The following is a 20,986-nucleotide window of genomic DNA, read 5'->3' on the forward strand; positions in this document are numbered from 1 at the left end:
TTTGTCGCCGCAAATAAGTATTCTAGTTTAGTCTCACCATTTAATCATCATCGTTGGATTAAATTTAGATCAAACGGTCCACATTAAATTAAAACCCTAATATTTCCCCCCACCCTGTTCACTCTCTCTCTCTCTCTCTCTCTCTCTCTCTCTCTCTCTCTCTCTCTCTCTCTCTCTCTCCTCCCATCAGCTCCCCCGCGCTGCACCCCCTCCCCATTTGCTCTCTCTCTCTCTCTCTCTCTCTCTCTCTCTCTCTCTCTCTCTCTCTCTCTCTCTCTCGGCTTCATTCCAGGCCACCGTCGCCGCCACCGAGCACGATCACCTCACCGGACCCAACCACCCCACCCTACGCCTCCCTCTCCCTCTCTTCCCTTTCTCTCTCCCCGAGGCAAGCCCAAACCGAGTCCCTCACTCGATTCCCTGCCGTCGCGAGCCAATCTGACGCCAGCGGTTGAGCCGCACCACCACCACCAGCCCCCCACCTCACCGACGACCAGCTTCCTCCCTTTCCCACAGCCAAAGCCCCCCAATTTCCCTCTCCCTCGCACACTCCATCTCCCTCTCGGCATTCTCTTCATCACGGCCCAGATCCGCCGCTAGGCCCACCGTGAGCCACCTCAACCGTTCAACTCCTTCCTCCCTCGCGTTCTCTCTCTCACGGATCCCCTATGCACAGATTGGTTGATCTGCCGCCGTGAGCCACAATCGCCGCCTCTACCCACGACGCCGCACTACCACGAGCAACCCATCGACCCAGCAGCACCTCCCGCACGCTTTCATTCACTGTTGAAGCCCTTAAGCATGGTAAAATCCTACCTTTATATATTTAGAGTAAATGGACTTGTATATATAGAGTGATGTTTATTGCTTAGACAGATTTATATTCATGGATATGTAGTATTTTGGTTATGTTGTTGTGGAAGTCGGAGGAGAAACAGATTGGTTGTGATGTTTTTTTGGATTGTGAAGTGTTGGGTCTTGTGTTGTAGTTGTGAAGTTTTCTTTATATAAGGGCCATTATGTGACCGCAACTGATCATAATACTTTGATTGTGTTGTTGTGGAAGTCGGAGGAGAAACAGATTGGTTGTGATGTTGTTGTTGGATTGTGAAGGTAAATGATTTGCAATATTTAATCTTCTACATACATATATAATCTTTTGCTTGAACAAGGTAAATGATTTGCGATATTTTTCACTAATATGCTTGCATATATATATATATATATAATATATATATATATAATATATATATATATATATAATATATATATATATATATATATATAAGTCTTGAAGTTATGGGTCAAAAACTAGTAGGGGTATTTTTCATCTTAATCAGGATGATCATATATTTTGGTATTACAATACATTCTTATTAATATATTATTAGTTCTTATTAATATGACTTAACTCAGATCTGAATGTGGAGGATGGGTAATGTATCTTAGTGGTGATCTAATAGTGAGGAGGGATTAAATTGTAAGGCTTGATATTATGAAGAGGGTTATATTTCAAGGATTAAGTGATGACTTGTATATGTATGAGTTGGAATGTGTTGTGTGAATGAAGCTTATAAAGTTAGTGATTATGTTTGAGTTGTTATATAATTGATATGGATGGAATTATATATACTGAATATGGTCGTAGGTGAAGACTTATAAAAAAAATATATATAGTTGTAGGTGAACTGTGACTATACTCTAATTAGAGACTTGAAAATTGATAATGCATGAGTAATTAACTAGCTATATAGCATGTTAATGTAAATTTATACTTTTTTAGGCGTACACTAACTATACTTGGGTCTTTAATGCATGATTCTTTTTTATTTATTTTTAATATTGAAGTTAATAGCATGGTTCTTGGAACTATTTGATTTTTTTTTGGATGAAGTGGCTTTTCTTGCACTGGGCTGAGAGGAAATCTCTAGTTTGTGTTGCTGATAATTATACCTACCGGCTTCATATTTTAGATGTCCTGCCCTTGCACAAACAGGTGAGAATTAAACTTGATTCAGCTATGCGTACATATACGTTAGATTAGTGTTATGTTATGCTTTTGGATGTCAAAAATAAATGGAACCTGATTTGGTGTTAGATTAGTGTTGGATTGGATTTGATTGTGTATGGAGAAAGGGTTGTATTGGTATGCTTGGTTGGGTAATGTGATTGTGTATGCTTGTGTTACCTGTATTGGTATGCAATGCAGGATCTGAACACTTATCTCAATATTTGAGTGTTGTAATTTTGTTAAGGAGTAATACTTGGGTCCTTTCTGTGTCTTAGGGTGCTGTCAGTAAATTTAATTGATCTTTTTTGGGCTTTGTACATACCTTTTGCTCTCAAATATGCTGCTGAAGCTGCTTGCACTATGCTTCGTGTATACCAAGTAGTTGAAAATGAGAAGGTCCCATTTCATTTTACTTATATTCTTTTTGGTTGAATCTTTTTTCAATGAAACTCAAGAAGTCTGATTTTTTTTTTCTTGGAACTATGGTGCCATTTCTTTTCTATGGTGCCATTTCTTTTCTTGAAGATGATGACAAGAGATGTCGTTTGGAACTCAAGTATACATTTGAGATCAAAAGAGCAATTAGATGAGTTTTGCCAATACAATTGTGTTTTTATTTTTTTATATTTCTTTCTCTCTTTCTTTCCCCTCTTGTGAACTACATGCATGTTTGTGTTGGTAGTAATTTAGTTGAATGTTGATTAGTAGGTGTGAAACAATATCAATTTTTTCTTTTTACAATTATTTTTTTACGGCATTCAAGGATGTTCTTGATTCGGGATTTTTCAGTTCAAGCTTGAGTACCAAAGGCCTGGATACATGGGCTTGTCCCTGTAAAAGTAGGTATATAATGTACTTCAGTTATTTAGAGGTAATCATAAATTTGATTGATAATATCAATAGGCATAGTCCAAAAACATGGGTTGTATGTAGGAGCTTAGTATTCTTACAAGTTGTGTTGAGGATTCGAGAATATTGCCTCCTGATTGTGAACCATATTCATGAAATTCTCCTTGCTTATAGGATATATTTCTAGGTGATAGTTTCCATAGTTGTGTAATATACGATTGTAAATCCTTCCATATTTGTACAAATTGTCAACGATTGTAAATCTTTCCATAAGATGACCTTAAAATGTTGTTACAATTTTTTTTTTTCTGAATTCTTTTATATGTGATATTTAGTAATTTAGTTGAATGTTGATCAGTAGGTGTGAAACAATATCATTTTTTTTTATTTTTACAATTTTTTTTTTCTGAATTCTTTTACTATTTGCCGCAAATATGTCTCGTGGCAAATACACCTTTTTTTTGCCAGAAAATATTTTTTTCCACCAAATGCTCTAGTGGGTAATATTAATACCCACCAGCACATTTCGTCATAAAATATAGTATTTCTCACTAACCAATTTAATTTGAGTAACTTTTTGCCACGAAATTCGTTGGCTATCTCCACTATCTATTTGGTGGAAAAATGTCACAATTTCCCACCAATTCATAAATTAGTGAAAAAAACACTTAGTGTCATCAACTTTAAGTCACTAGTCTCCCACGGATAGATTTAGTAGACAAAGATCATTTCTCACTACGACTATAGTTTTTCCAACCACATGCCCTTGCGGCAAAAATTAACAAATGTTGTAGTGAATTAATTAACCCCCCCCCCCCTCTCTCCCGGTCCTTTAAAAAAAAAAAAGGTGGTGTTCCTCCCACCTAGGGGCTCCCACTAGTTGTTTTGGCAGTTTTTTATTTTTTTGTTCTCTTTTTACATGTAATTTTTTTAAAGAACTACTACAGACAGAAAAAAATTACGCAAAATAAATCCACAAACTGATGTGACTTCATGAAATCCGTTCCGTTAAATCTGTTTTGTAATGAAAGTAACTTTATAATCTGATGTACCACATGAAACCACATCAGTTTGTGTGTAATTTCTTTGTGACTAAAGTATTTTTTTTAATACATTTAAATATTTTTTTTAAATTATAATATTATTAAAAAATTCTTACTTAATCATTAAATAAAAATAATAATAAAAAAAATTACAACAAAACTACTAGCGGAAAACACAAGTGGTAAGAATAGTATTTTGGTAAAACAAAAAAAAAATAGAGATATTGACTAAAAGAGAATATATGAAAGGCTAAGACAAGGGAGCTAAAGTAGGTTGTACTTGAGGTTTGAAGGAGAGCTAAGGAGGGACAAAAGAGGAGATAGTTTCTCTCTCTAGAGACTAGAAAGAAAGAGAGACAGATGAGAGGACTATTTATCTTGATTAGTTTATTTAATTTGCTCACCTAGCTAAGGTTTATAATATAATTTTTAAGAAATATTTAGGTAGGGAGTTGAAATTAAAATGAAATTATTTATTATATTTTATTTAAAAATTTATAAAAAAATTATAATAATTAAATAAAATGAATTGAAATAATTTTGATATGCGGCTAACTCAATCATTAGATAGAGCTATGTATAAGTTACGCTTGGTAAAAATAATTACTTTGTTTAAAAGATAAAAAAATTCTAAAATAATAACTATTTATCGTCTACAACGTAACCTACATAAATTTGATAGCTCCAGGCTATTTATTATATTATCAGAAAATTCACTTCCCCATAACCAATAACCATCCACCTTGCTTTTTCCCGATTGGCTTCTCTTATCATGGCATGCATCGACCAGTAGTACAAGCTGCATGACGCACGCAATTCTTTTGCCCCCTTTCTAATAAAGAACTCACGTTCTGCGTAATGGTTTTCCGACACGGCTCACTCTAAAAAAATGAGTCGTGATTGTAACATTTTCTAGCCCACTCGAGGCCTAGAAAAATAGTTTCTAGCTTTGAGAAAACACCCATATCTATTTGCTCTCAATCTCGACGATCGATCTTTTAGCCAAATTAAACCTTCGTGCATGCATGTTTGCGCTCAATCTCGATGATCGATCTTTTAGCCACATTAAACCTTCATGCATGCCATGCATGCACGTGCACTAGTATATACCGCTGCACATACTTTCGACCCTTTATCTTTTCATGCACAATTCTTCTTTTTACACCAAAATGTCTAAAAAAAAGCATATTTGTTCTTTACAAGACCACTTCTTTTATGGATATCTCTTATATATTCTGATCATACACATATAATTAAGTCCATTTTATTGGATGGGGAAAGGCAAAAATAGTATTGACCAGCTGTATGTGGAATGAAGATATATATTCTTTGCATTCTTTATTTGTGACCCTGCTCACAGAGAGAGAGAGAGAGAGAGAGAGAGAGAGAGAGAGAGAGAGAGAGAGAGAGAGAGAGAGAGAGAGAGGGTATGAGCATGGGTTTTTATCAAAGGATCACCTTTTGTAAGGTAAGGATAGCTTTGCCTTTTCAGTTATGTCTTTTACCAGTGAGAGATCACATGCATGACCGGGGTGATGCCACTCATGAATGGCTAGCAAAGGGGTGAGCCTCAGTGCAAGTTGTTTCAGTTGCAGATTAATAAAGGCAATGCAGGTCCACTTATTAACAGTACCCTTTGCACCGATTCAGAGCTATAAATTAGAACAGGTTATATATAGAAATAATATCTATAGATAAAGAAGGAAAAATCAAACTTTTCCCCTTCATTTCATATATACAAATTAATACCATCAATTGCAACTTACTAATTTGGTTACACAAAATAAAATTATCTATTCTTATATCATCTCTGATCTCATGTAACCATTAAAATTTTCTTAAATTTTCATATAAAATATTATTAATAATTCAACTTTTCAAATCTTAAAATAAAATTAATATTAAAAAATTATATTATAATAATATTTTATTTAAATTTTAATAAAATATTTTACTTCTCTCGTTTGAACTCTATAACCAAACTAATTATTTTATGAAAAATCCTTATAAATGAAGAATTGTGGGTTCGTACGAAAGTTTTAATTTTTGTAGTTCAATGGCCGTACTGTACTTGAGAACATGAATTACGTACACTAAAGAAAATTATATTGTCACTGCTCTCGGCTATCGTACGTTTGTAGCTAACGCTCACTTTTTTTTTATATATTTTATATTTTTATTTTGTAATTAAAGAAATATTTTTTAACGATTTTATGAATTATTTTAAAAAAGAAAATTTAAAATGTTAAAAAATTACTTGTTAAAAAAAAACTCACTTATACCTAATAGTAACTCCAAGCGAGTGCTTGGAGCGTTGGATGTAGCATAGTCCTTGCACTAACTACTAGACCATAAGTAAATAGTTTCTTCTCTTTAATTCTGACTCTCATTAATAAAGAATATATATATATATATATATATATATGCAATATGCACAGAACTTTCTGTTTACATCGTTTTCCTTCCTTTCTTTTTCCTTTCTATCTTTTTCTGTCTTTTTCGCTATGTGCTTTATATCTTGCTAGAAGAACATCTGTTCGGTCTACAGTTTATGCTTGTGCTTTCGGCGTTTAATTAATTGTGTCTGCAGTCAGCGTCGACGCCACTGAAGATTAGGAGCAATATGCATGCATCAATTTACCTTAATTAATTGCTAGCTGCATGAGGTTGATCTGTTATTGAGTATCGATAATTTTCCAAGCTCCCTTACAACATAGATCATCATGAGGCTGACTAGCTAGCTACGGGTACCACTGCTTACCATGTCTTTCTCAAATTAAGGACATTTGCGAATTCAAAAAAGAAAATAGACTTTTTTTTTTTTTTTTTTTTTTTTTATTTCTCATTTCCAATCTCTTAAAAAAGTAGTACTAGCTGTTTTTCATAAAGATAAAAGAAACTTTCTTTTGATCAAAGAACTAAAACAAAGAAATATTCATGCATGCTTTATCTTCTCTTAATTATGTCTTTTCATTTCCGTATATAGTTCAAAAGAAACGATGTTCTTGCTTTCTAAATTTAATACATCAATTAGTATTTGTCTCTGCGCATATATATACTGTTCGTTCCAAGTATGGTAGGGGCGGCAGAAAGAAGCTATATATCATCACAGTAACTTAAAGGAAAAGCTGGAAAGATATTTAACAGGTAATTAACGCTAATTGCTTACATGACGACCATGCTAGTTAGCTAGTGCAAGTTTATTCTTTTTTATTAAGCAAGTGTGTGCATTAAAGGTCTTAATAATAATTTCAAACCAGCTAATACAACAAGAGAAGTAAAAAAAAAAAAAAAGAGGGATATGGAGTCAATATTTTGGCCCCAATCCATTTCTCACAAGAGTGAGCTGACTGACGGTTTTGATGCAGTCCAAAATTTGGATTGAGATACTATAATCAAAATCTACAGTAGATTGTTTTGTGCTGTATTTTATTGATCTGGATCGGCTAAAGTAGACTTCCATTTCTATTTTCTCACAGACTAGGAGAAGCGGGAAATATAGGAAAATTGCAAGCAACAAATGGTTTAGATCGTTGAAAAATCATGACCGTCGATGGATGTGTAGGCACATGGGAGACGCGTGACCCATACGTGCCGTTCATTTTAACGATCTTCTTCTACTGGCGGAAGGATTAGTGGCTAGAGAGTCTTGTGGTATAGCGCATGATAAACGTATGCGGTTGAAAAGCAGTAACTTGATTCATCTCTATGCTGTAGTCAAAAAACAAGAAAGGGAACCGAAAAGGAACCGCTGGACAGTTTTAGAAAGGGCCAGAAAGGAGAAGGGTGGGAGGAGCCAAAGCTCCACACCCTTGGATGGAGATGGGTGGATTTTTATGAGTTGGGTGAGAGGTTTTGGGAGGAGATCATGGGTGGATCGCAATTCGCAAGTGTATCGATGTTACCTTTTTATTTTTGAACATTTTACCAGGAAACAACGAGAGGAGAAAGAACAATTAATCTATGCCATGGTAAATGTTTTCTAACTGACCGTACGTCATTTGTCTTATAGTGTACCGTCAGCTCAAACTCCTATTAAATAATAAAAGCAAGGTAGTAATATTATAGAATTATTATTAAGTTCCAAATCTAGTTAGTGCTGCCCGAAAATAGTCAAAATATTATCAAGAACTTAATGGCTTGATAACATATGATCCGATTTTCTAAATGAAAAATTTGAGTTTCAAAATCCCCCATCCATGTATCAAAAAATGGTCATGCTAGGCTGCCGCCTAGCAATGACGGCTAGGCGTGTCGGTTGGTACAATTTGGAATTTTTTTTATTCTTTTTATTTTCTTATTTTTTAATATATTTAAATATTTTTTCAAAAAAATAAAGAATATACCAATACACTAAAAATTATTTCATTAATTCTTAAGTAAAAAAATTAAAAAAATAAATAAATTGACGCGCAGTACACTTGGGGTAGCTTAATATCATTTCCCATCAAGAAAAGAAAAGAAAATAGCCAAAACATGAAGTGGAAAGCCTGATCTCTTGTCATTAGGGTTAAGCAATGTTTTTCCTTAATTACCTTAAATTTTGGGATACCCTGCTTTGCTAATATAGTACTTGATCATCTCCTTGGCCAGTTAATTAACATTAATTAATTACCAATTAGTGGGATTTCCCTTTGCTTTAGCATGAAGCAAGTGGTCGGGGCATTATGGTCAGACAAGAATTGCCAGTTGGAGTATTGGGTTGGAAGATGACGAAGACATTTTCAAGTTGAAGAAGATTGGAAACCTTTTTAAGTCATTTAAAACCTCTTAAGAGGTAAGCGCCGAAGGCCCAAAGCTAGCCAACTTTGACAAGCTAGGCAAGCTGAAGCCTAAAACCGTACGTTAAGCCCTCCAAAACAGAGTACTTCAAACAAGAAAAGGGTTGGAAGATGACGAAGACATTTTCAAGTTGAAGAAGATCGGAAACCTTTTTAAGTCATTTAAAACCTCTTAAGAGGTAAGCGCCGAAGGCCCAAAGCTAGCCAACTTTGACAAGCTAGGCAAGCTGAAGCCTAAAACCGTACGTTAAGCCCTCCAAAACAGAGTACTTCAAACAAGAAAAGAAAGGAATTCATAGCAGCATATATACCTATCTCTCTAGATCCCCAAGGCTTCCCTTTCTCAGCTTAATATTCTTCGATCTCTCTGTCTGATCTCTCACGCACACACGCTCACATAATGGCAGATTTTAGGAGTAGAATGGCCGTGAGCCATTTTTTTATCATATTTTCTCTGATCTACTTCTCAGGTACAATAGTTTTTTTTTTCTTTTTTTTTTTTTTGTTGGTTGAGTTTTTTCTGTTGTATATGTATTTCCTAGTACTGAATTGGCCATTGTTGTTCTCATTGCTTTTGTTTATACAGGCTTTGGATTTCTTCAAGGGATCACAGCACTTGGAATCAACTATGGTCAAGTGGGAGATAATTTGTTATCACCCCAAAAAGTCCTCCATCTTTTAAGCTCCCTTAAGCTAACAAAAGCTAGAATCTACGACACCAATCCTCAAATATTGACGGCATTCGCCAACTCCAACATAGAACTCATTGTCACAGTCGAAAACGAAATGCTAGCTCAGTTGATCGACCCACAACAAGCCCTTCAGTGGGTCAGCACCCATATCAAGCCTTACTTTCCTGCTACAAGAATCACCGGAATAGCAGTCGGAAACGAGATATTCACCGGCGACGACTCAACTCTAATGGCGTATCTTGTTCCAGCCATGGTCAGCATTCATGGTGCTCTAGTTCAATTAGGTCTAGACTCACACATTCAAGTCTCGACACCAAGTTCTCTTGCTGTTCTTGCCGAGTCATATCCACCTTCGGCCGGAAGTTTCAAAAGCGAAGTCTACGCCACAATGTCTCAAGTACTAAAGTTCTTGGCAAGCACCAAATCACCCTTTTGGATCAATGCCTATCCATATTTTGCATATAAGGATGACCCAGAAAGGATTTCTCTGGACTACGTTCTTTTCAATCCTAATTCAGGAATGGTCGATCCTTATACCAAGCTGCACTATGACAACATGCTCTATGCTCAGGTAGATGCAGTCATTTTTGCTATGGATAGGATGGGTTATGGCGGAATAGAGGTTAGAGTCTCTGAAACTGGTTGGCCTTCGAAAGGGGACCTCAATGAAGTTGGTGCCACGATAGAGAATGCTGCCGTTTACAACAGGAACTTGCTGAGAAGGCAACTGCAGAATGAAGGGACACCTTTGAGGCCTAACATCAGGGTTGAAGTTTATCTTTTTGCTTTGTTTAATGAGGATTTAAAGCCAGGACCAACTTCAGAAAGGAATTATGGCCTGTATCATCCAGATGGAACCATGTCTTACAATATAGGACTCTCTACCTTATCAAGCACTTCCTCAACTTCAGCAACTTCCATTTTTCTTACTTCCTCTGCCACAAAGGTAAAGCCATGATGTAATATTTCTTCATAGTCAAATATATTTAATTTTATTGGCTTAAAAAGGAATATATTATGAGTATCTCAGAAATTGTATATGTATATAACAATAGGAAAAGAACTGTATATCATCAATGTAATGACCATCATGAGCATTTGAATTAACTTATATCGATGAATAGTGATCTAATTCTTTTCTTTTTTGACCCCTCATTAAATGGAATTTACTTTGAAACAGGCTGCAAAAATGGAAAACGAAAGCTTGGTGTACTCGATGATTGTGTATTTGCTGACCTTCCAAGTTTTGATGAGAAGACAAACTTAAGCAAATGGACCAAGTTGATCATGATGTAAATACCCCTTTTTATTTTTTGGGAAGAAAAAATTGGGGCTTAAGCTTAGCTAGGGTCTTTTTGCATTACTTCTAGTACTTGCAAAATAGAAACCCTCTAAAGAATCTCAACTATGACCTTAATTAAAGACCAGCTTTAGTATCATTCATAATGGTAAAGGTAATCAACTAGTATCAAGCAACTTTCCAAAATTGAAGTGTATTGATGGTCGTTATTTAAGGACTTCAATTTATAATCAATACCAACCTCACAATCAGCTGTCACTTCCTTTACGACTAACAAAGATCAAGTGATCATGATCTTATGTCATGCGGTGGATATGGGAATGGGATAAACCGGCCATCCTATCTTAATTTCTTGTCATATATAGTGGAATATGTATACGATCTAGACTTTATTCTTCAACTTTTGTCATTTTATTACGATATTTGCGCATGTACAAAGACACTAGCAAATTGAGAAAAATCTTTGTCACATTGGTTACAAGGGATTCACCTCTCGATCTTCTTTGTCATCATGCATGTATGAATATTTCTTGAGTTTTGCTTAATTTTCCGATCTTCTCTCTCTTTCGAATGGGAAAGGTGAAGCTTTCTTGGGTTGTTTTTATTATCCGCAAGCGGACAATGCAGACAGGGGCCGGGTGGCACAGCTAATTTATTCCCCTAGCCGAAATAACCGTCAGCACCAGCCATTGCCAACCTTTTTGTAAAGGAGCTTTAATTATTAGCTTTTCTTTTCTGTATATTTGACATATGCGTGGGTGTCTATATATATATATATAGACACACACATATATAATATAAAAGATCAGACATGACTGTACTAAGCTGGACCGATCATGAGAATTGGTCTACATGTTTGATATCATGCAACGTGGTGATGCACATGCTGCGGCCCAAGAATTATACGGGAGCACCCCACTCAAGAAATTAATTAAAGAATAAACTTTGATAGTTTGATTTGAGGGAAATCAGGGTGGAATTATCAATCGTTTCCTAATTGCTCTGAACCATCTAGTACTGGAAATTAAACAACATACGTACGCCAAATGCTTGTGACTAAGCATGCACGATTAGATATAAAATAAAGTGTCATTCCCACTTTTATGAGCTCATGAGCAACGAATTAAGACTGACCAGCATGAATGACTTTTGTTAGCTTCATGACCTTGACATTATATATCTATATATATATAAATAGTATGTCTCTTTGTTTGTGCTAGCTAGAGTCATATGTTATGTTAACTAGCTAGGTTTCATTTTTGTGTATGTACCTAGACCTGAAATTCATTTGTCAAAACATGTAATTGGGTTCTAAAGAATTAGTTTAGTATTAAGGGTTAAGTTAGTGATGAAATTGGGCACAAGAAAATTACAAAAAATAATGTTTTGTTTATGCAGTCCAAAAATCAATTAGTCGATCGGATTCAAACTATATATCATATAGATATTGATCTAAATTAACATTGGATGATGATAATTTTGGCTGTGTTATGGAAATCTGATTCAAAACGCTACAACTTTGTGTTTCATGAAGATTTTCTATAAGAAAATTTTTAAACGTCAGTCCCACACTTTTTCACACCATTTAAATACGTAATTTTACCTTTTTACTCTTTGTTATTCTACACTTATAAATTTTGATGTGTTGGGTGTGAGGTGCTATGTAGTTTGTAAACAGTACTTATGTTAGGAAAGTTTTTATTGTATTTATAGATTTGCAAAGAAATCATTGGAGTTTCAAGAGAGGAAGTCCTACAGATGAACTACACAGATTATGGAACTACTGCGGCAGCAGGCAAGGCAAGTTTTTAAAAGGAAAAATTATACTCATCAGATCTCTATACCGCACATCATACATGATTTTTTTTCCTTACCAAATGAATAGAAGTCATTCTACTCATCATCCCTACACTATAGACCATACATGTTTTTTTTTTTTTAATTCTTACTAAACTAAAGGGATTCTATATATGCAGAATCGCAGATTGATATAAAAAATTAAAAAAAAAAACACAAATACAAATAAACATCTGCGTACATATAGGATTTAACTCGGAGTCATATATAATTTTCAAGTTAGCTTCATATATAGGGACAAAATTGTAAAGATAATTTTAATTAGGAAAATTAAAATCTAAAAAAATCAGTCGCTTTTATTAAAAAAAGAGTTTCAAATGTAAAATAAGAGCTAGATCACATTTGAAGCTCTTTTTTTAATTATTTTATTTTAATTTTTATCAAAAAGCCGATAGCCACGTGTTTAATAGTGATCGTGTTCCAATTTATTGAGAAGTACTAACTTATGAAGAGAAAAAACTGTGGTTATAAGTCCAGCATTTGGGACAAGTAAGACCATTCAAAGCATATTGATCATGAAAAGACACTTTCGAACGTACGTGACAACTCTTTATTTGGCTTGCGTTCAAATGATGCTTGGAATGATGCATGCAGTGACATATAAGGGTGCTAGAAATTTTAGAAATATTAAAAAAAAAAAAAGAAATAAATAACTGTAAACAGAAATTCAAAAGGTTAGAATTAATGTTTTCCTATTTTCTTAAAAAATGAATTCAATTTAAGTTTCGTTCATGCATGCATGCTTTGAAGTTTGAAGGACTAGCTAGCTAGAAAGCTAGAAAGTATTTTCTTATTTTTTTATAGAATATTTCTATATGTAAACTTTTTTTATTGTCTTATTTCCTAATTAATTATATATTAATGATTTTACTGTAATAAATCCTTATATCAGAAATACCGAATATCCCATGCACCATCGAATTGAAGCCTTGAAGTTCACGTAAATGGGGGTGGAAAGGAGAGGGTGGGGTTGTCTCTATATATCGATAACCTGGGCATCTAGAGGCGTACATGTTCGGCCGGTTCTCTGCCGCAGGTTTTCGTCCAATATTCATTTTCAAGGTCATCCTAAATGGTCTGTTCCATCCTCTAATGTTACATGATTTGCTAGATCTTGTCATACGTACACGAAGTCACTCAGCTCACTCCATGCACCCAAATATGTGGTCAAAAAGATAGAAAATGACAATATAAAAGTTTCAATCTAATTGCTAAGGATAAGAATAAGTCAAGGTTCACTTTAGGATTTGTTTTTGGCCGGCGAGACTTTTGAATATATCTTTTGACTCGATGTGTGATTTAATATGGTATGAAAATAAATATTAATGAGTTAACGAGAGACTTGAAAAGAATAACGAGAAAAACCTAGACGTAGCTTAGATAGTGAGATGAATTGAGATAATTTTAGATAAAAATTAAAAATTAAATAAAATATTATTAAAATATTATTTTTTAATATTATTAATATTTTAAAATTTAAAATTTTTTTAACTATTTATTATATTTTGTATAAAAATTTAAAAAAATTATAATAATGAAATAAAAGGATACGAGATGAAACCATTTTCATATCTAAATTAAGCCTTAATAATAGGACTAATAATTTTTATATGTAGGGGTGTAAAAAAATGATGAACCAGTAAATCGAACAGGTGGATTTGGTCCAGTACTAAATTTGGTTCGGTCCGGTATTTATTTTATTTTATTTTTTAAAACTAGTCAACTTTCTATTTTTCTTTTTCTAAAGCGGGACCAGACCAATTCATATGTATATATATTTTAATTTTTTATATTATATATAATTTTTATCTATAATATATAATTATATATAAAATAGTTTGTATTATAGCTAGCATAAATTACAATTAATATAATATTAAATTTTAAAATCTTATATCACTATAATTTATTGTATTAATAGTTATACTAATATTATATAATACATATTAATAGTTATATTAATACTATATTACTATATATTATAATATACTACAATATATTATTACTATAGTATTATATATTATATAATTATAATATATATAATATGGGATATTAAAATTAAAAATCGGATCGAAAATCGATAAAACCAGAATATCAATTTAAGAGAATAATCGATATGAAATTGATTTTAAGAAATATAAAATTAATACATACTGATTTGATCCGATTACACAACTATTTATATGAGCCTTATAAGACGTTGACTTGGCAACCAACACCTCAAGTTAATAAGTTAATAATTGCCCTGAAAGCTGCGGGGGAAAAAGGGAAGTAAATAATGCTTTAACATCACTATATATATATAATGGGCTTAATTGATTTCCCAGGTGTACGATTTGACAGAGAGAATATTATGACACTCTTTTGAGAACATTATCATCATCCTTGTTGAATTATTATCGGATTAATTGATAAATTGGCAATGGCAGCTTAGCATTATTGAAGGTGGGGGCGCTGAATTATTGATCATGATGACAAGAAATTCTTTTCTTCAAAATGACTTGGATGTACTTATTCTTATGTTTGTATATAGCATATTTTTTCCGCGAAAGCATGCATGTTGCTTTCCTATATAACTAATCATCATTATATAGAGTAATGCTTAGTATTGTATTTCCGCCCCACTTTCTTCCTTTATTATATATATATATCGCATATTTTATCACTTTTGGATATTTTTTAATTCTTTTAAAAAAGAATTCAAAAATTGATGAACAATATCACCTCATTGTTGACTAATTACTAGTATTTTATTTTATTTTTATAACAGAAAAACTTCTTTCAATACTTTGAAACGAATTACAATATAGAATCAGACCAAATAACTTGGGTAATACAATTAGGATAAGAATCCCACCAAATTATCAAATCATCAATATTCCATGCATGTTTAGCCATCCCATGAGCTACACCATTACCTAAACGGCCAATTTGTTGTATGGAGCAGTTTGAAAATCTCTGCATATAAGTTGCTTAATCTGCAGCACTAGATTTCCATGAAGTGATCTTAATGCTCTTTCATTCCGTACTTCATTCACCATAAGCAAAGAGTCATTCTCAATAGCAAGTTGTGTGATACTGGTACTCCTTATTAAAAACATTATTTCTTCTCTATTATATGATCACCAAAGTGAACGATGGATACAAGTGTGGACACGAAATAGAAAGAACAAAAGGGGACAAAGAAATACCAATTTGTCAAAGGTTGCATCAAAAGGATAGGATAGGATAGGATAGGATACACTTGAATACCCCTTTTACCTATTAATTAAATGAATGGTGACGATAACGAAATGGCTTTTCTTCATTCTATAGAGCTAGAATACAATTATTTGGTTTGTATATGCAAAGGCAAAGGCTGCATGCATGTGGAAATTACAATTTCTTGAGAATTGTGATTTTAATATAAGGTTATGATGATGGGGGTGATTAGCTTCCCACTATATCAAGGTAGGAATCATGACGACTGGGTTTTCTTTCTAAAGGTTACATACCTTTGTTTAGCATAATTTGAGGAAGATGCTTCTATATATATTATATATAAATGCAAATGTGGAAGCTACAATGTTTTCATCTAACATTTTTATTTTCAATTTTGCCCCCTTACTTTTACTATTTTATGTTTTAATCCCTCCATTTTCCCCTCTCTCTCTTCCTCTCTGCTCCCGATTCCCCTCCCCCACCCCAACTTCTCCTTCTGTCGAACACCACTGCCGCAGCCCAATCGATGCCACCCGCCACTGGCTCCCCATCTCAACGAAGACTTTTCCTTCCCCACAGACCTCCTTTCCTCTCTAGTCCCAAACGTTGCCGTTACTTTATAACTATCGGTTTTGGAAGTATACGTTTGATCATTAATGTGGAAAACACCATTGCTTGCTTCGATGGCTACTTCAATTGCAGTTGGGATAGAATCTAGTCAAAATGCACAACCATTCATCAACAGTTAGGCATGGCCGATACTCCATAGCAAATAAAATCCCATCACAACAATAAAATATCATGAAGCATTAAATTTCCCAAATATTAAAGACAAAACACATGGTCTTAAATATCATTGTGGTGGGGAACTCATCATTGACGGTGTGCTCATGGTACCATCAACATGCGGCGGCGGTTGGTGGAGGAGGTTGTGAAGGATATATCAAGGAGAGAAATGATTTGTTTCGGCATGGCTGCGGGGAGAGAGAGTTGTGTTATGGTACTCTTATTAAAAACATTATTTTTTCTCTATTATATCACCAAAGTGAACGATGGATACAAGTGTGGACACAAAATAGAAAGAACAAAAGGGGACAAAGAAATACCAATTTGTCAAAGGTTGCATCAAAAGTATAGGATAGGATAGTATACACTTGAATCCCCCTTTTACCTATTAATTAAATGAATGGTGATGATAACGAAATGGCTTTTCTTCATTCTATAGAGCTAGAATAGAATTATTTGGTTTGTATATGCAAAGGCAAAGGCTGCATGCATGTGGAAATTACAATTTCTTGAGAATTGTGATTTTAAGATAAGGTTATGATGATGGAGGTGCTTAGCTTCCCACTATATCAAGATAGGAATTAATCATGATAACATATATAAAACTTAAAGTTCAAATAAAAACTTCAGTATATTCTAAGAAGTGATACTATCACACTATTTAGTTATAAATTAAAATGATGTAAAATAGTTGTATGAATATTAATATTCTTAACAACCTTTCGAGTCGAGCCAACATCAAATGACTCGATTAAAGTTAGGTCAAAACGTCACGCGCGCATAATTCTTTGGATTGAAGTGCTTTGCCTATATATATATATATATATGCATGGGAGGATGTGTGTTGAATTGAAGCTCAATAAATGGGATTCGTGTTGACTGGGATAGACAAGTTCATGATTGTATTGAGTTAATTTGCTTTTATGAGAAGATAGTGAATGTGAAGTACTTGGTGAATAGAATAACACATTATCTAGGAGTAAGGACTTAAGTTTATAAATAATTTCAAAGAGCTATATAAATTGTGTAATTGTACTTTTTGGAGTATCTAACCAAATATGGCTAATGCTTTCCATAAAATTGCTACAATTTAAGATCTAAAACCCACTTTTTGGCTAGTCCCTAACAACAATTTCTTAGATCCTTTGAAAAGCTCTTCCATGTATGTTAAGTCAAAGTAGTCATCTCCAATCTAATCTATGCCATCATGAAACTCACGAAACATCAATAAAAGATTTCTGTTGCCACAATAAGCGTCTATCAAACACCAAAAATGATAAGTGCAACGTTACAATGCCATGTGAATTTATGCAATTTGTTAGTGCACAGATTTGTATGAGCCCCTGAACCCCTTATTGCCTATATGTAATTTTTTTTTTTCCTAAGCAAAAAGTGGAGGCGAGGACAACTAGCGTAACAATCATCTATGGGCGTAATCATAGGAGCTTCACTTCGTTGTGAAATGTTTTGTTTGAGCCATAACTACTGTTCCAAGAGCAAGCTCATCACCATAACACATCTAAAGTATCTAAATGGTCCAAAGTCCGTCCATCCACATAGCTCAAAGGTCAAGCTATACTATTATAAGTGGTTTCAACTTATATACTGACTCGAACTTCTGACCTTGAGCCATGGAATATCAGCTCGTACCAACGAATTGGGGGTTGCCTACATGTAATTGCTATAAACTATAGTTATATTTAGTGAAAATTATTATTTCTCTACTTCTATATATAACAGCCAATAGCCATTGTCCGCGTTATTGAGCTTACACTATACTCGAGTCTACCGTACTTTTTGTTTTTGGGTCCTTAGTATTATAGTATAGTCAATATATAAATCCCAAATTTCAAATTCTCTCTCAGCCTTTCATAGCATCTCGCACGGCAATGGCGCTTTCCACTGCATTCCGCGAACGGCTTGAGCACATGGAACACAGCAGAAACCAACGTATCTCTCAGCTTCAGGTCGCCGGCCAATGCAAACCTTCATCTTTCTCTCCTCTGTTTCGGTTCCTAGAATCGCGGAAAACAAAATAAATCTAAAGACGTTGTAGAATCTCGCCATCTTTCTTTCACGTTCCTTCAATTTCCTATATATTCCCCGAAACCTAGAACAGAGAGAAAAGCCTCGTAATGTCTCTCTAGAAATCCCTAATTCAGGCAATTTCTGTTTACTGTGACGAAAATGCTTGCAGGCCGAGAAAGAATGGCAAGCGAACAAGTCTCAGGTCTTGGAGTGGAAGCACGCAAACATCAGGGCCATGGAACAAAGGTGCTTAGTGTTGGATCAAAAGATAGCGGCAAATAACTTCAAGATCTCGGCACTCAAGTCCGAGATCGAGAGTCTCGATGCCAAATACTGCACCGACTCGCAACAATTGAGGTAAAAAAAATTCGCTAACGTCTTCGTGTGGTCTAGCAATCTTTGTGGACTGAATGTGATATTCTTTTAGATATATTGTTTGATTGTTTAGGATTTTGAGGAGGGAGGTAGAGGAGCTTGGGGAGTTGGAGAAGGAGAGGGATAAGTTTTACGAATTGAAGATTTGTGAGATGAAGGAGTTCAATGAAAGTGTGAAGAAGTTCGTCGTGGAATGTCGAATGCGTATTGAGGAATTGAAGAATTGCAAAAAAGAGGTAATAATTAGGGTAACTTTGTCTGATCGTCTTGAATATTCCTCCCTGGACGAATTGTGGAATACAGCGATAGTGAATTCATGCGAGTATAAATACAATTGAAGCGAAGAAAGTGTCAATATCGAATGAGTAATGCTACATACAGTCGTAAAGTGTGTAAATGCCGTGTAATCATTTTGAAAAAAAGTGAGATCTACGATTAAAAATTTAACTTTTTTTTAATGTGGACCCCATATTAATTCACTTTTTTAAAGAGACTACGTGGCACTTGCACAACCACGACTGTAAATATCATTTATCGTATCGAACATTCTTAATAGAAGAGCCTTTGTATGTTTTTATGAAAATAAATTTTTTAGGGTTTTTTTTTTTTCTTGGTTGAGAAGTATGCTCATTGTTGTTTGTCTATACTATTTGTGATCACTTAACATCTTACATATATATATATATACACACGATTATTGCTTTCATGGCTCCTTCAAAGCTTGCACTTACCAGTCAAGGAGAGAAAGCAACACCGCCTTCTGAGTCTCTCTACAAAATTCTTCTTCACTGCCTCTATCTTATCTCTCTTCAGAAAACTGATCTTCTCTCTGGCTAGAAATACTCCAGGCTCAAAAGCTGACTTGAACAAGTGGCTTTCTTAGCCTTGTTCCACCAATTATTTTGCCTATAAATAGCTATATGATCTCTTCCTTTGTACGTGTATCATGCTTCCATAACCAAAGTGTTTCATGTGCTTCAATATTTTCTATACATTTGTTCCTCAAAAAAAAAAAAGCACGGGTTTCACGTCTTGGATCTCGATAATGTCACTCTAGGCACCATAAGAAGTGATGATGTTGAAACAAACTACCACCATGTCCATGAACTTTTCAGATAGTCCTGAAGACTGGCACAATAGTGAAGATCTTGAATAAATATATCTTAACACTGATCTATTGTACAAGTTATTAATGGATTATTTGAGGAAACTAAAACCACACCTTGCAGCAGCAGTCAACTATCACCAATCTCCACGGAAACAATAAATACTTTAGCAATTCAGAGATAGCTGCAGCTGAAATGAGAAAGTCTGAGCTCATGGCTGTGAAAGAGAGTTTGGATAAAAGCATGGCTTCTAGTTATCGGTTGAGAGCACAGTTGCAAAAGCAGCTCCAAAATATGTCGTTGTCGACCTAATTGCACCAAATCAAGACAGAAGGAAAGCGTCTCAGTTGCTGGAAATAGCTAGTTTTCTCTTCCGAAATGATGCCGGAGTATCAGAATTAAACTACTTTTTTTTCAATTACTCCTTTGGTATGTGCAGTCTTCCCATCTCGCTTATACTGAACAATTTTATTAGGTTCAATACAAGAAATTTGACTTATTGTAGCGATTTTTATATTGTAGCAAAAAAAAAAAAAATCATTGCAAAAAATAATCTATTGCAGCGATTTTTAAATCGTTATTATGTTTTTACTTAAAAACTCATAATTTACTGTATATTTACATTTACAGTGAAAAATATGATATTTGCAATGATTTTGACCGCTGCATATGTCAAAAGAAAGTTGCAGCGCTAAAATAATTGACAGAATTAGTCTGGGCACCAAATTTCTAATTTTATTTTTCCCCCCTTTTCTTTCCTGTGTCTCAGTTCTCTTTGTTCTCTCTTCCCCGAAATCGCATGATTTCCACCGCCCCATTTTCAGAAGACCATTTCCCTTTTGTAGTGTCTCTGTCGTCGTGTCGTCTCCCTGCATTTCCGCCCACCACCACCATTTGTTGGCGTCATCTCAGGTGGGTCTCTTTCCCGTCCCCCATGCCGATCTCATTCTGGCCTCA

General features: G+C 34.4%; 2 protein-coding genes across 2 annotated transcripts; both read left to right on the forward strand.

Moving 5' to 3' along the window:
• The first annotated feature begins 8,711 nt into the window (after positions 1-8,711).
• Positions 8,712-11,154, forward strand: LOC122278769 (glucan endo-1,3-beta-glucosidase 14-like). Its single transcript, XM_043088965.1, has 3 exons — positions 8,712-9,154; positions 9,271-10,322; positions 10,557-11,154. The coding sequence occupies exons 1-3, from the start codon at positions 9,085-9,087 to the stop codon at positions 10,641-10,643; spliced, it is 1,209 nt and encodes a 402-aa protein (XP_042944899.1). The 5' UTR covers positions 8,712-9,084; the 3' UTR covers positions 10,644-11,154.
• Positions 11,155-18,409: 7,255 nt separating this feature from the next.
• Positions 18,410-20,341, forward strand: LOC122278429. Its single transcript, XM_043088618.1, has 4 exons — positions 18,410-18,487; positions 18,718-18,905; positions 18,997-19,159; positions 20,153-20,341. Exons 1-4 carry the CDS (start codon positions 18,410-18,412, stop codon positions 20,339-20,341), a joined length of 618 nt encoding a protein of 205 aa, XP_042944552.1.
• Positions 20,342-20,986: the final 645 nt, after the last annotated feature.

Source organism: Carya illinoinensis, chromosome 10 (genome assembly GCF_018687715.1).
Source record: "Carya illinoinensis cultivar Pawnee chromosome 10, C.illinoinensisPawnee_v1, whole genome shotgun sequence".
NCBI lineage: Eukaryota > Viridiplantae > Streptophyta > Magnoliopsida > Fagales > Juglandaceae > Carya > Carya illinoinensis.

Excerpts from the sequence above, each read along its gene's own strand:
- LOC122278429 (XM_043088618.1), top strand. The coding sequence starts at position 18,410 with ATGGCGCTTTCCACTGCATTCCGCGAACGGCTTGAGCACATGGAACAC. Across the intron at positions 18,488-18,717 it reads AACGTATCTCTCAGCTTCAG|GCCGAGAAAGAATGGCAAGC; the intron begins GTCGCCGGCCAA and ends AAATGCTTGCAG. Across the intron at positions 18,906-18,996 it reads ACCGACTCGCAACAATTGAG|GATTTTGAGGAGGGAGGTAG; the intron begins GTAAAAAAAATT and ends TTGATTGTTTAG.
- LOC122278769 (XM_043088965.1), top strand. The coding sequence starts at position 9,085 with ATGGCAGATTTTAGGAGTAGAATGGCCGTGAGCCATTTTTTTATCATA. Across the intron at positions 9,155-9,270 it reads TTCTCTGATCTACTTCTCAG|GCTTTGGATTTCTTCAAGGG; the intron begins GTACAATAGTTT and ends TTGTTTATACAG. Across the intron at positions 10,323-10,556 it reads TTACTTCCTCTGCCACAAAG|GCTGCAAAAATGGAAAACGA; the intron begins GTAAAGCCATGA and ends ACTTTGAAACAG.